General features: G+C 39.0%; 1 protein-coding gene across 2 annotated transcripts in view; it reads left to right on the top strand.

The window, feature by feature from the left end:
* Positions 1 to 16,838, top strand: part of LOC124711192 (scavenger receptor class B member 1) — a 685,541-nt gene that overhangs the window by 662,346 nt on the left and 6,357 nt on the right. For both annotated transcript variants that reach the window (XM_047241121.1, XM_047241120.1), the window contains 3 exons: positions 11,123 to 11,289; positions 12,473 to 12,594; positions 12,742 to 12,867. In XM_047241121.1, coding sequence (XP_047097077.1) covers positions 11,123 to 11,289; positions 12,473 to 12,594; positions 12,742 to 12,867 — 415 coding nt within the window. The remainder of the gene's footprint in view (positions 1 to 11,122; positions 11,290 to 12,472; positions 12,595 to 12,741; positions 12,868 to 16,838) is intronic.

The raw sequence follows: 16,838 nt of genomic DNA, 5'->3' as shown, positions 1-16,838 counted from the left end.
GAAGGATAAATGAAGAAAAAAATCATCATATAATATGCCTTGGACAAGAATGTCCTGAGCAAGGTCTTCATGTATGGAAGAAACCTGCACTGTTTTAGTAAACCTGTTAGAAAACTGTTATCTAAACAGAGCTTCATCACAGATTCAAGAGAAGTCAAAATCTAGCTTGACAAACAAAAGCTGAACAAAGTGAAAATGAGCATAAAGAGTGCTATGAGAGAAGTGTTCAATAACTTTGAAAATAAAATATTGTCAACCAATCTGACTTAGAAACCTAAGAGGTTTTGGTCTGAAGTAAAATCGTTAAGCAGTTTGAAATTATCTATTCAGTCACTCATTAACTCTACTGACAGTGAAACAAAACGTAACAGAAAAGGCTGAAATACTGAATTTCATCTTCCAAAATTATTCCTCCATTGAGGATCATAGTAGTCTCTCCTACCAATCATCCTATGAACATAAAAATAACAGGTATTGAGATAATCGATCACAGAATGGGAAAGCAACTGCAATCACTTGGTAATGCCAAAGCAGCAGGATCAGATACCTGTACGATTCTACAAAGATCATGAGAATGAACTTTCCATCATGACCAGATACCTGTACAATTCTACAAAGATCATGAGAATGAACTTCCTCCCTTTCTAACAGCAATTTATCATAGTTCACTGGAGTGACAGATTGTACCCAGCAACTGGAAAAAGGTACAGGTCATTCTAGTTTCCAAGAAGGGTCATAAGACAGATGCACATAATTACAGGACTATATTATTGATGTTAATCTGCTATGGAATTATGGAATGTGCTTTATGCTCAAGAATTATGAAGCTTTTGGAGACTGAAAATATCCTCAATAAAAATAAACATGAATTCTGTAAAGAGAAATCTTGTGGAACTCAGCTTGCCCTGTTACTTCATGAGGGTTATAATGCTGTACACAAGGGCACTCATGTTGATACTGTGTTCTTTGAATCCAGGAAGACACTTTACACTGTCCCACATTACTGTTTAGTGAAAAAAAATGAGCTTATCAAGTATTGGACCAAATTTGTGTCTGGATTAGATACTCCCTTGTGACAGAACTCACCATGTCACTCTTAATGGAACAAAATTGACAGGTGTAAAGGTATTTTCTGGAGTACCTCAATGAAGTGTGATAAGACTGTTCCTGTTTAAATGTGTGTAAATAATCTAGTAGAAACTGTCAAAAGCTCTTCAATACCACTCACAGATGATGCAGTTGTCTAAAAGAAAGTAGCAATGCCAGAAGACAGTATCAACTTGCAGAAAGAGCTACATAGGAATGGTGCAGTCTGGCAGTTGACCGTGAACATATATGAATGTAACGTACTGCACATACATACAAAAAGAAATATACTACCAAACAACTACACCACTTATGACAAATTGTTGGAAATTGTATCTACCATTAAAAATCGAGGAGTAACTATCCAGAGTGTCGTTAAGTGGAATGATCACATAAAACGGATAGTATGAAAAACGGATGGTGGATAGATTCAGAAGAAAATATTAAGGAAATGTAACTTATCCATGAAAATAAGTGACTTACAAGGCACTTGGTTGACAAATTTGAGCACTTTCCATAAAACTGGTACTCCTACCAGGGAAGATTGATAGAAGAGATGGAAAAGATCCAATGAGGGGCAATACATCTCATCACATGATCCTCTGGCCAGAAGTGCTCAATAAATTCCAGTCACAGACTCTACATGAGAGAGAGAATGCATCATGGAGAGGTTTACTATTGAAATGTTGAGAGAGTACTTTCTGATAAGTGTTGGACAACCTATTACTTCCTCCCACATATGTCTTGCAAAATGACCACAATGAGAAAATTTGAGAAATTAGAGCTAATACAGAGGCTTACTGACAATCATTTTTCCCATGTGCTATTTAAGAGTGGAACAGGGAAGGGGTACCAGTTAGTAGTACCAGATTTACCCTCAGCCACATACCGTAAGGTGGTTTGCAGGATATTGATACAGATGTAGATGTAGGAAAAACTGAAGTTAATTCAGACAGAAAATATTGCAAAGGCAGTTTAAATGAGATTCCTTAGCACACACATCTGCTATTAGAACATACTACCTAGATCATAACACTGCAAGAAAGAACTGCCAGGAAAAACATTAATACCAAAAAGTAAATATTATGCCACTTTAGTGTAGCTGAGATAGTATACACAGAATTTTAGATAGGACCATGTAATTCAAATTGTTAATGGCAGTCCACACATCAGTTACCAACTGCCTAATTTTCACTAATGATGTGCCATCTTTCCTTAGTGTGTCTAATTTGCACATCTTTCTTTGAATGACCCTTGTAAGAGAGAGACACAGGCAGATACATTTAGCAACTTAACCAGTGGCTATAATCAAACTGATGATGTTCAGAGTGCTGCAATGCAGGTTGTATACACCGCAGTATGCTGAACCATCATATGTTCTTTAATTTGTGGGCTTGTGGAGTATGCTGAAAAAAATAAAATACTTAGATCCACTTTCTGCCACAAAGTGAAAATGTGGCACTGTAAGCAGTCGGAATGTTAAATTTTTTCTGTTTTGATGTTGGTATGCTGTGTGTCACTAGGTGACACTTATTGCTGTCTTTTCTGAAGTGACTCTTGGTATATAGGGTTATGAAGGTTGAAGTTTTCCATATGAAACAAAATGACTACTGAGAAGAAAGACCATGCACTGACAGTTAAGTTATTTTATCAGAACATCAGTAATAGCAGTGCTGCACTGTGGGAATATCATCAGAAACAGCTGTGAGGAGGCCACATGTCAATAAATGGGCTAAAGAATATGGCCAAGAAATCTGAAGAAGCAGATGAATTAGGTGGTGCAGCAGGGAGACCAATGGGTCATTCCATGTCAAGTGGTCTAGGACTCCCTGTTCGACCATCTTGGATTTTGCTGAAATTTTGTAGGTAGAGTACCACATGTCTCAAATGAACTTTGGTTAAACACAGTGAGCTTTCACCAATTTTGAGACCTAATATGTCTCTTGGTATATTATAAAAAAATGAAACTTAGCTTGCTTGTACAACTTTTTTCTCTCTGTTTAATTGTAATAATAATTATTATTTCTGTGTGCACCATAAGGAGATAAACTGTATCAAAGTCAGCCAAAAAATTAACACTATAAAAAATTTAAAAGTTTGAAGTTACATAGCTCCTTAAATAATTAAGTAATAGATGTCAAATTTGATGCATAGCATGTTTAAAAGTTTTTCTTTTAAAATTTTTAATTTGATGTCGCTAGCTCTCCCTGTTACTATACAAATTCAGTGTAAAGTTGATGATTTTGGTAAAAAGCTAAAAATAGGGTACTTTCAATCCCATGTTGCACCAAAGTGTCTTCTAGAAAACATTTTAAAACTACTCTCATTAGATAGAGTAGTTTTGAACCTCCTAGAAAAGTAGATTTGATGAAATAACACTAGCATACAGTGCCCTAAGAAAAGAGAGCATTTCCATACAATAGCTTTTATTTTAATACTCAAATTCTGACTTTTCTTTTATACAGACTTCTTTTAATGCTTTTGTTATTGAGAAATTATTAGTACTCTATTGCATTGGTCCATGGTGATGTCACTACCAGTTCCAGAGCTTGAACTGGGAACCCTATTGCCATAATGGGTCACACCCGATAGCCATGCAATACCAGCCACAGGTGGTGTGCAAATTTATATATGTATGCACATAAATAGCAATAATAAGAAAGGGTGCATAAATAAAGGGATTAATAGAAATCAGTTATTTTCAATTAATGCCCAAATTTTGGATTTTTATACTACGTCTCCTTTGAGTCCGCTTTAACGTTAACTTACTTTCATGTAGTCAGGATCTGCACACTCCTGTTAGGTGCTTCTTCTTCAGATGCCACAAAACTTATGATTGACCATGTAGGTAATGTAATTTTCATTTTTATCAGACTTCCTCCTCATTTGCAGGCAGCGGGTGTGGCATGACCATTTCGTGGTGCACGGAAGAAAATAAAAAGGCCTCATATTTTTGCACTGAGAGAAATTATTATTCAGATACTGTGAAAGCTACTACATGCATCTCATATCTAAACATGTCCTCTCTCCACGAGAACTCAAGACATAAGATGACAAAAAATTGAATGAGGTCTTTATCATTTGTTCTAGCCTTCCGGCATAGCAAAATACATCTTTTGCGGGAGCTTACAGCGGTTATCCTTGGCTTTTCCTACATACCAGTACAGTGGGTTTCTTAGTCCAGGTTCTCAGGTCTGTAATTTGGTTTCATACTCATGGTTCCAAAGCCTCAAGTAGGTGTCTGCCTGGTTCCCATGCCAATGATTAGGCATCTTGTCATGGGACCCCAAGCCTAAACTTCGTATCTTATATGGTTCCCAAGCCAATGTCCACAGCTTGATTTCAATTGATAGTAATCTTTTCTCACATCCTGTTACATTTACAAGCCACTTCCTTCAGCATGGTTTCTGGAAATTTATATTGCCAGCCAGACTATGTGACTGAAAGAGCAGGAAGCACGTAAATCAGGTGTTGCTCCAGAATTCGACATACATCTTGCCTTTCTGGCCAATGAAAGAAATGAGCACAACCCGGGAGATGCATAAATTTGATCAATGCAACATTTTTTTCAACTGAAACTTCAGCAACATTGCCAATCAACTATTTGTTGTCATAAATACAGGCAACATATCAACCAGGGGACAGGTCAGGTAATTTCAAATACAGAATAGTGGTGTCAGAATTCTGGCAACAAAATATATCATGTCATTGGAAACTCTGCAGATACAAATTCAGTTTGAGTCAACTGGTACAAGTTGGTGATGCTCTCTCATACCAGCTGTTGTGCAGTTTTATCACCAAATTTCTTCTGAAACTTTTTCTCCAATTTCAGTTTTTCTGACAAAAATATATTTAATTCCATTTATATTTTGATCACAAAAGTTGAAGAGATTCTTCGGCATCAATATTTGGTTGGATCAAGGTCTTTGGAGGCTTGCCCATGCAGCCAACCATTTAGTCACTCCACCAACTCCATCATTTCCCATGGCTTGTACCAAAGAAGTTCCTTTCAGCCTAAATATTGAAATCACTTCTACAGTTGCATAAATTCACATAGTTCTTGTAGTTTTTATATTATGCTGCTGAGACATCACTGGAGTAGTATATTTTGGTCTTTCAGGGTTTTTCCATAAAGTTCTCCACTATGGAGACATTTGTTTCTAGTGTTTCATAGTCAGTGTGAACCCACTGTTTGAATTCAATAAATTCTTCTGCATCCCTGTGGTGGACTATTTCTTCCAAGAAAAGTTTAACTGCATTTTCACCAGGTTAGCTTTGACAATGATGCATCATACAGTCCTTGGCACTCAGATCACACACTACCTTTTCTGTTAGCATTTTCTATAGTTCAATTCTTTTATCTTGGCGGCTCGCGCATGCCCGCCCAACGCTGGAGATTGCTGCGTTGCCAGTTGCACACGACTCATGTGCCAATAGAAGCAGCACCATAGTATAGCATAGTTCACAAGCTTACGTGTAGGGGGGAGTGCGCAGTTCATGAAGTAAAGCCACCACGGCCGCATTAACCCTTTCGCTGCTACAAAGACGTGCTCCCTGCATTCCGCGCTGTGGGCGATTTTGTCACTGCACTGCTCGCTTGTGCTGACACATTGTGTTCCGACTGCTTTGACACTCTCTATCATTCGATTCCACAAAAACTATTTGGCTCAAAAATTAGATTTTTACCTATCTTCTTGACTGATACCTTCCCCCCATAAATGACTTAATTTTGTTTCGATGTTCAACGCAGTTATTATGCAGCATTAAATATAGTAAACCTTTGCACAAAATTTTGAAGAGTTTGCAGAGGTAAAAGTCCATAGAGTATACTTTCCGCATGGTCGATTTTAGTTGCCACAATGTTGAGAATGGAGTGTGGACAAGATACCTATATATTTCATTTAATTTAAGTACCACATAAGTGTCGTATGTAGTATTGAGAAATATTCCACCTTTCGTGACTGTAACAACAGTTTTACTTACACTGGGCACGTTTGGCTTTATTTTAAAGCACTTCAATCAATCAAAAGGAAGTAAACAAAATACATTAAACAAAACTGTGGACTTACAAAAACATTAGGACTTGAATATACCGTCTGTCAGTGAAGTGCTCAGAGCTATGTCAAATATAATTTTGTGTGTGGCACACACAAGCAGCAATTATTTGCTAAAACACTGATGATCCAACACAAACGTTGAATATTGTGCTACCGCAGCACAAAACTACGAAAGGTGACTTGGCAATAGAGGACACAAAATACAGTCCTCTTATGATGCTTCAAAAGAGAGAAACGCGTCTGGTCTAAATAAGTCACTTATTACAGTTGCAGAAGAGGGATATATTTCAATACCATTGGTAAAACTGCGACTGTGGAACAAAAACAAGAAATAGAACATGAATACCATTGTGTATGTGCCATACCTTTCACCGATGGAAGTGCTTTAAAATAAAGCCAAACACGCCGTGTGTATATAAAACTTTTATTACAGTCGCGAAAGACGGAATATTTCTCAATATTACATACGACACCTATGTGGTACTTAAATTAAATGAGATATTGTTATACAGTAAATATTATATGAAATTTAGGATTCTTGCCCACATTTCATTCTCTACATTGTGGCAACTAAAATCGACCATACGGAAAGTATACGCTATGGACTTTTACCTCTGCGAACTCTTCAAAATTTCGTGCAATGGTTTACTACATTTAATGCTGCACATCAAAACAAAATTAAGTCATTTATGGGGGGAAGGTATCAGGCAAGAAGACGTGTAAAAATCAAATTTTTTGGCCAAATAGTTTTTGTGAAATCGAATGATAAGTGTGGCAAAGCAGTGGGAACACCACGTGTCTGCACAGGCGAGAAGTGCAGTGATGACAAAATCGCGCACAGTGCAGAATGCGGGGAGCATGTGTCTGCAGCAGCGAAAAAGTTAATGAAGGGGCAAAGCACTAGAAATTTCATTCAAACGAATAAAATTCGTGAAGTAAGGCACTCCAATATTGTTTTTAAATAAAGAAAATATCAAGCACCGCAGAATGTTTGAACTCATAACCTTTCACTTGGCAGCCCAACACTCTAACCGTTCCGCTACCTCAGCTCATCGAACAGTGTCACTCCATAAGGACTCTAACACCTCACGCAACTACTTATAAACACTGGTGGTACGATTATGAATTACTCACGCTTCGTCGAAGTGCAATAGGAAATAAACAATTACCGCTGTTCTTTATGGCGAAAAAGCAGTTCGTGAGATTGAAACAAACACCTTTCCTTGCTATCACCTGAATTAGGAGTCTTATTGGTTGTTTGGTTTAATTAATTAATAGAATGTGAAGCAGTTGGTATAAAGAATGCTTTTTCCAAACTTTCTGTAAAAGAAAGTCTGCTATCAAGACATTGCTTTTGTTCTATTACTTTATTTATGACTGAACGTTTCTAAAACTGAAGACACTCGTCCGTGCTCTGCACTGCTGTTGAGATCTGGCAACGTCGTTCTCTGTTCATTGGCTGACTGTGTTTTGTGACGTCAGATGCGCAGAACGAACCTAAACTCGGCCGCCAAGATATATGACGCGCACTTTAGTCAACATTAGCAATTTCCAGCATGAGCTTAATATTATGATATATTGTGCATTCATGGATGGAATGAATGCCTGAAGCACCAACAGCTACACACCACTTTGGCCTGAGGTTGCAGAATTTGGAGAAACAAATTTCAGCACCATATTTATTGTGATAGGGCGTGTTAACTTCTTCAAGATGGCATAGTAGCAACTACTTCTGTTTTTATATTTTAATACCACCAAGTTGAACTAAAACACAGTTCTGTTGGCCAGGGCACATACTGCTGTATTTGTTGTCTTCATTGAAACTGTTGAATCTATTAATGACTTTCTTTGACAGTGGTTTGCCAATCTTTGCATTAAGTAATGCACCAATAACTTTTTCTGCTGTAACTTTCCAAGCTGTTTTGTGTTCAGAAATACCAAACTTGTTTCCTCTATTGACCAACATTTTGGGGCCATAGTCAATAACTGAACTTCAGTTGATCTACTGGATACTTCAATTTTTGCTTTCATTTCTTTGATAAGCTCGGTGTGATCATTACACAAACTTCATTCAGCAGAGTGATTAGATTGTGCAATGTCTTCAGTCATTCCAGAGATACCTTATTTTTTCTGCTACTGTATTTTGCACACATTCAATTTTTTGTTTCATGTATCCAGCTTTGTCTCTACTGCTTATTTTTCATATTTTCAGTGTAGAAGTGGCTAAAACAAGTCAACCTTTCATCCAAATGGTCTGAAGCATTGGAATCAAAATCATCAGAAAATCAAGTTGATGTTGCTTTTGGTCACTTTAATTCCTTGGACATTGCTAAAGTAATGTCTAACAAACCGCCTTTGTCAAAGCAATTCTGCTTTTCAAATGGATTGCAGCATGACTTTTGGCTCATTTCATATTTGTGGAGGTACTTTACTTAGTGATGCAAGCAGAACTGGTTGTTGTTCTTAAGCTTAACTTTTGATCATCAAATAATAAGATATTTTTCATTTTCTGATAAGCTGCTAAGAGAAATGAGCCCAATTTTGTTTGAATAAAATGAGCTGTGGTGGCATTTTGATGACAATTTGCACCCAACAGTGTATCTGGCTACAGGATAATCATTATCAATTGATTCATTGATGTCCAGTTCAAATTAAGCTAATTAGAAAATTAATACTAATGTGAATCTGAAAACCTGTATACTAGGTTTCATACGGCATTGTTCATGTTTAGAATTTGCAATGGATTCCCAGAATGATGCTGACCATCACCAAAAAATGCAACAGATAAAACAATAGACTCAACAGAACACTTGGGATCAAAATAATAGGGATCTATAAACAAACATGGTGGCACAGTGGCAAAAAAACTGGTAATACACTTGCACAAGTCCTGCGACTTGTACAAATTTAGCCCTTTTTTTTTTGACATTGTGTACCAGTGTTAGTCAATCTAATCCACTTTTATAGGATGTTCAAAACGTCCTGTTTGTAATGAGTGGTTTGAAATGTTTCTAAAAGATACTTCTGTACAACATGGGATTGAAAATACTCTATTTTTAGTCTTTTTGCAAAAGTAGTCAACTTTACACTAAATTAGTGAAGTAACAAAAAGAGCTGGCAACATCAAATTATAGATTTTAAATGTACAACTTGTAGATTTATATCTTCAAATCTGATATCTATTACTAATTATTTAAGGATCTATATGTAACTCTGAACTTTTAATTTCTTTAGAATGCCAACTTTTAAGGCTAACCTGACACAATTTATCTACTCATGGCACACACAGAAATAATAATTATTGTTGCCATTAAATCAAGTGCAAAAAGTTGTAGAAGTTAGCTGAGTTTCATGTTTTTAAAAAAATACCAAGAGAGATGTTAGAGCTCAAAGGAAACAGCTGTAGCTCAACAAGTATTCGGCTGGAGAATCTAAAACTTAACCAAAGTTCACGTGAGACATGTGGTACTCTACATACAAAATTTCAGTAAAATCCAAGATGGTCAAGCAGGGTACTTTAAAAAAATTAAACCACTTGACATGGAATGTCCAAAATGGCAATTGTTGATAGCCAACTGTGCAGCACATGCCCTAAACTCAGCAGCCAGTGCTTGAGCTGTGTCATGAGAATTCTCTGTCCTCTGGTCAACAGTTCAAAAGATTTTGTGGCACACTTTACATTGGCATCCTTGCAAGATTCAGAATGTGCACCAAATAAGCCCCAAGATAGGCTGCAATGCCATGAATGCCCTACATTTTTTTTGCATACATGTAAATGGATGATATGTGGCTGGGGAATATTCTTTGGATGGATGAGTCACATTTTACTCTGCATGGTGCTGTGAATGCTCATAACTGTCACTTATGGGGTCCTACAACTGTTTCCACATGACTGCACAACTATTTTCATGCAAGATGCAGCGACAACATGTCACTTGCCAGGTGAAAGATTTGCTTCAAGGAACCTTTGGTTTTGACTGCATCATCTCTAAGCAATTTAAACATATGTGGCCTTCCAGATCCCCTGACCTAAATCCATGTGACTTCTGGTTATAGGGATATCTGAAAGATGACGTCTATCAGGAATGTATCCAGACCTTCCTTGGTCTGAAGGACAGCACAGAATGACATATCACCCTGATTCTACTGGATATGCTGCGAGAAATTGTCAATAATACCACATTACGGGTGCACCATGTTGTTGGGTTGGGAGACCAAACTAATATATGTTGTAATTTGTGACCATATTCTAATGAAAATGCCAGTGACACTGCATTCATTGAATTTGTTCACATGAAAAGCTGATATCATAAACATTGAAGATCAGCAGTTTGCTGTGGTTTTTCCGCATTTTATTGAAATATTATTAATTATTAGTCATTTCAGTGTTAATATTAGTTAACATTAATGGCTTCTTCTAAAATGTTATCAGCTTGTTACATATCAATCACTCGCATTTGCGAGGACAATGGTCAAAACCTACATCCAGCTATCATGATTTAGGGTTTTCTGTGATTTCCCTAATCACTTTAGGCAAATGCCAGGATGGTTCATTTCAAAGGGCATAGCTGACTTCCTTCCCCATCTTTCCCTCATCTGATGGGACCGATGACCTCGCTGTTTGGTCCCCTCCCCAAAACCAACCAATCAACCAACCAACTAACCATCAATCAGGTATACATGATTACCTTTTCTCATCTTTGCCAATTTGATATTGTAATTTCCATTATTGTCAAAAGAATCTCCATATGAAATTTAGGTCCCATAAATAAGCCAATGATTCACTTGGTAAGCTTCATTTTACTATATTTGATCTGACATAACAGAAGTGGCAGCCAAAAGCTGTATGTCATTTAAGTTTATTAGTCCAATTTTAAATGAGTGATTTCAGCTTTGTAAATTGTTTAATGTAAAGAAAAGGAAAATTAGGCATGTTTCAGAGTTGTAACTTTGTTTATAAAAAGTTTAATTCTTTACAGATTTGAAAAAGAAGTGGAAACAAATGGTGGAGTGATGGGTTATCGCTTTACCCCTCCACAGGATGTCTTTGCAGAAGTTGCACAGAACCCTGAAAATGAATGCTTCTGCCCGGGAGGACCACCCTGTACTCCACATGGCTTGTTCAATGTTAGCTTGTGCCAGTATGGTATGTACTTTTCTGTTTAGAAATATGAATATAAGTGCAAAAAATATTTCTGCAGTAACATTCATTAAAAATATGATCTCTTTCGTTGCTAATAAAATTCCTGTCCACATGACAAATATAGATAATGCCAAGTCTGATGAAGAGTTATCCTCATTGTTAACACTTTCATGAGTATTTAATTAGCTTTTAATCAAAGAAACAGATAAAAATAAAAATATCATTTTACTTTCATATTTTACTCTTAAACAGAGGTAACATGGAATCTAAATGTGTAAATGTACTACAAAATAATGTGAAGACTCACTGATCAAGAATTGTAAAGTGCATTACTTCATGTTTCATTTGTAGGTCATCAGAGTACACCTATAATTTCATTCATTCACATCAGTAGCACAACAGAGCAGCCTGCTGGATGGAGGTGTACTATTCACCTCTTAAACTAAACTCCCCACTTAGATCCTGAGAGAATAAAAATGAATGAAAACTATACAATGCTGCCCACCTGCCAAGTGATCTTCTGTGAATGGCCTGGGGACATGGTGTGGAGGTGCATGGATTCGACCCTCCCCCCCCCCCCTCCCACCCCAGCTGTTGTCAGCTTTCTGAACCTTGGAGCTGCTATTTCTCATTCATACAGATCCACAACTGGCCTTACAAAGTTGACTATACCTCACTCTAGTCTCCACAACAAGGACAATTCCTTGGCATTGCAGGAATTGAGCTAGAATCCTGCATGTGGTACTCAGACATGCTGACTACATGGCTAGGGAAGTGTACAATCATCTATCCCAGGTTGTCAAAATTGTTGATTATTTGGATACCTTCTCTTATAATGTTAGGTTGCTTCATATCTAAAATCATGCCAACATTGCTTGTCTGTTGTTAATACTGATACATTACAAGATTTTCTGTTTTTCTTAAAAGTTTTGAAATTTCTTATTTTACTGTGTGAATGGGAAACAGTGAGCTTACTTGAAGACAAACTACAAAACTGTTTGCCTTTGTAATTATACAGGGAAAGATACCACCATACAGCTTTAATTTTTTTTTTATCTAGAGTAAAATGATGATGAGAGAGAATGCCAAATTATGTTTACAAAATATATACATTTGACAGTGTAAACCCATGCTAATTAATAATTTCCTTAAAATGAGTACTTATTGTCTGTTCTGTTCCTTTCAGATTCACCAATCATGTTGTCCTTCCCACATTTTTACCTTGCTGATCCCAAGTTTCTTGATGCCGTTGAAGGCATAAGCAAGCCAGAAAAGGATAAACATGGTTTTTTCCTTGATGTACAACCAGTAAGTACACTTTTATTGCCATATTGTGAATGATCATATATCACTCAGGGAAATGTTAAATGTGCTTTAATTACCACAAAATTAATAAAATACAACTTGTTTAAGTTTTATCACCAACTTTCTAAGCACTGCCCCATTGTCTTTCAGGACCTTGGGGTTTCGCTGCGTGCACGAGCCAGAATTCAGATAAATCTGGCGGTCAGCCAAGTGACAGACATCAAGCAAGTTGCCACATTCCCAGACATACTGTTTCCCATCATGTGGTTTGAAGATGTAAGTATATCAGGTGTCTCAGTTTTGTATTTTATAATACAATCAACTTGTGTGAAATATGAAACTGTGATTAATGGAATATGATGTACCCTAAAAATGTACACAGTTATTGTAAAAGATAAATGGTTTGAGAGGCACAATGTACAGCATCCTACTAAGACACAGGCCTTATAATTATGATGCAGATAGCTGCTATCAGGTGACATTTCAATTGAATTCTTAATTTACCACTGGCCGTATACAGTGAAAACAAGCTTTTTTTCAATAGTATTCATTGTTTTTACACAAACATTCCTAAAAACTTGTGCCAATGTTGCTCATATCACAGTGAGCATTTGCTGCAGTTAAATCTATCTGCATAATTTTCTTACTAGCAATAGCAGAGTTCACTGAAAGAAACCCAGAAATTATTCTTACATGTGGTATTTCCTAAAAAATACTGATACAGTATCCAATAAAAGTTTAGATCAAATGTTTGTTACAGAAAGAGCATCATCTATTTTCACAGATTTACATGTCCTTGTCTCTATAAGAGACACTCTATAAAGGCCAATTGATCTGAGTAGAAAATAAAATCTGAATAGCAACTCGACGACAAATTCGTTGATTTTACAGGGGAGGCACTGAATAGAAATAATCCCTACTGCTATGTTCACCCATCATATAAAACTTGGCTTTGGTATTTTAACATGGCCCTGTTAGTGTTGGCTCAAGTCTGGACCCTCCACATAAAGATCACAGCTGAATGTCACCAAGTCTCGTATTCATTGTGTTTATCACTGGTACCTCACTCCCTATGTACCCTTTTGGTTGAGCCCCCTGAACACACAGGGAACACACTTCTGATACCTGAGCTGTGACCACCTCATGCAAGCCTTGGAGTGGATGCTTGTCATCATGGAGCATCGGAACTCCTGGCAATGGCCGCCATGCCAGACGGCCCTGGCTGTGGCTGGGTGATGCCCGTGAGGAGAGCCCCTGATCGGAGGGGGTGGTGTCAGGGCGGATGCTATGCAAATGAAACGCATATTGGTCCAGAACTCTGGCCGTTCTTCTGTGGCTGACTCTCTGCTTGGAACTGATTCTTCTAGTGCTGCTTCTCCTGCCCCTTTGGCCTTCCCTTCCATGACTACCCCCTCGGAAGAGGGTCAGGCCCGTCGGCTAGGGGCAAAGCCTTTCACCCGCTATCTGGTTTGCACCAGGACTGATGGGGATACTTTCACCAATACCAAACCTTTATTCTTTGAGTAACACATTGAAGACAAGTTTGGTGAAGTGGACTCCCTGAGCAAGATGTGGTCAGGTACGTTGCTGATCAAAACTGCTTCAGCTGCCCAGTCTGCAGCCCTTCATGCCTGTACCCATCTTCGCACAATTCCTGTGTCCATTACCCCCCACTAGTCTCTAAATATGGTTCAAGGTGTGATTTTTCGCAGGGACCTCATCCTTCAAACTGATGAGGAACTTCGTGACAATCTGACAGTGGGGTGTTCACTTTGTTCGGCTTGTTCAGAAGGGTCTGAAGGACAATTGCATTGATACTTGTGCCTTTATCCTGGCCTTTGAAGGGGATACCCTCCCTGAGAAAGTAAAGATTATGGTTTATTGATGTGATGTGAAGCTTTACATCCCACCTCCTATGAGGTGTTTTAAGTGCTTGCGTTTTGAACACATGTCTTCCCACTGTTCACAGGCACCTCTCTGTGGTGACTATGGACGTCCACTCCATGAGGGGAGTTCCTGTTCCCCCTCCTGTATGTGTTAATAGTCATGGCAATCATTCTCCACATTCATCAGATTGCCCAGTATATAAGAAGGAAAAGAATATACAGGAGTATAAGTCCCTTGATCGTTTAACCTACACTGAGGCTCGTAAGAAGTATGCACGTCTTCACCCTGTGTCCATGACGTCTAGTTATGCTATAGTTGCATCTTCACCCCTTCCTCCCAGTCCCGGACCCCTCTCCTCCCTCCCCCATCCCCTGAGGCTCCCACACCTTCTCCTCTGGGCGCTGCTCCCCCTCCCCAGCTGGAGAAGTGTGCCACTCCTTCAGCGTCTGCCGGTCAACGGTGCCCCTCCCGGGATGCCCCTTCCCGGCACCTTCCAGGCCAAAGGTCTGCTGCCACGCGACGACCATGAGATCCGTGGTTTGTCAGCCCCAGGTCACTCGATCTCTTTCTGTTCCCAATCATGCTGCAGCTGGCTCCTTTATGCCACACAGCCCTCCTCGATCTCAAACAGAAAAGAAGAAGAAGAAGAAATATAAGTCCCAAGACAAAGAGCCTCTGGTGTCACCAGAGGTCCCATCCCCAGCTTCACAACCAGATTCTGACCCGTCATTCATGGATGTCGTCCCCTCCTTGTCGGTGACAGGTGGTGACCTGGTGGTATGACTGACTTTAGCCTGTTCAGCCCCCATTTAAATCATTGTTCTGTGGTTATCCATTGGAGTTGTAATGGATACTACCATCACCTTCTGGAATTGAAATCCCTTCTTTCGTCTTACTCTGCAGCTTGTGTGGTTCTACAGGAATCTCATTTTACTGATGATCACTCACCGACCCTCTTTGGGTTCCGTGTTTCTGTCGAAATCGGATCGGACCCCTGCAGGCTTCTGGTGGTGTTTGTACGTTGGTCCGTACAGACAATGCTAGCATGTGGTTTCCTCTTCAAACTACATTTAGGGTTCACCTCGACTCTGAGGTCATAGTTTGCAATCTTTATCTCCCTCCTGACAAGTCTCTTTCACCTGCTGCCTTAACTGCCCTTCTTCAGCAACTTTCTCCTCCCTTCCCCCCTCTCGGGGATTTTAATGCTTATCATCCCTTGTGGGGCAGTGCATTTCCATCTAGATGAGGTCTTCTCATACACCAGTTTATTACAGACCACAACTTGTGGCTTCTTAATGATGACTCCCCTACTCATTTCAGTGCCGGTCATAATACCTTTTATGCCATTGATGTATCTCTTTCTTCTCCCTCTCTCCTCCCTTCATTACACTGGTTGCCACACGATGACCTTTGTGATAGTGACCATTTCCTGTTGATTCTCTCTTTCCCTTTCCGCTCCCCGATGGACTGGTTACCTCATTGGTCTTTCCAATGTGCTGATTGGCCTCTATACACTGCACAGGTCGTGTTTTCTCCCTCTTTGTCAGGTTGTATTGATGACATCCTGCGTGACGTATCTGACGCGATTGTTTGTGCTGCTAGCCTTGCTGTTCCATCCTCATCTGGACCATTTCATCACCAGCAGGCCCGTGGTGGAGTACGTCCATTGCCATTGCCATTGCCATCGCCATCCATGATCGCCATCGAGCGTTGCAACACGTTAAGAGGCACCCATCAGTTGCCAGCCTTATTACCTTTAAACACCTTCATGCTGTTGTTGTTGTTGTTGTTGTTGTTGTTGTTGTTGTTGTGGTCTTCAGTCCTGAGACTGGTTTGATGCAGCTCGCCATGCTACTCTATCCTGTGCAAGCTTCTTCATCTCCCAGTACCTACTGCAACCTACATCCTTCTGAATCTGCTTAGTGTATTCATCTCTTGGTCTCCCTCTACGATTTTTACCCTCCACGTTGCCCTCCAATGCTAAATTTGTGATCCCTTGATGCCTCAAAACATGTCCTACCAAGCGATCCCTTCTTCTAGTCAAGTTGTGCCACAAACTTCTCTTCTCCCAAATCCTATTCAATACCTCCTCATTAGTTACGTGATCTACCCACCCTATCTTCAGCATTCTTCTGTAGCACCACATTTCGAAAGCTTCTATTCTCCTCTTGTCCAAACTAGTTATCGTCCATGTTTCACTTCCATACATGGCTACACTCCATACAAATACTTTCAGAAATGACTTCCTGACACTTAAATCTATACCCGATGTTAACAAATTTCTCTTCTTCAGAAACGATTTCCTTGCCATTGCCAGTCTACATTTTATATCCTCTCTACTTCGACCATCATCAGTTATT

Source organism: Schistocerca piceifrons, chromosome 8, assembly GCF_021461385.2.
Source record: "Schistocerca piceifrons isolate TAMUIC-IGC-003096 chromosome 8, iqSchPice1.1, whole genome shotgun sequence".
Taxonomy (NCBI): Eukaryota; Metazoa; Arthropoda; class Insecta; order Orthoptera; family Acrididae; genus Schistocerca; species Schistocerca piceifrons.
The sequence above is the reverse complement of the archived record's forward strand: the minus strand, read 5'-3'. Positions and strand labels throughout refer to the sequence as shown.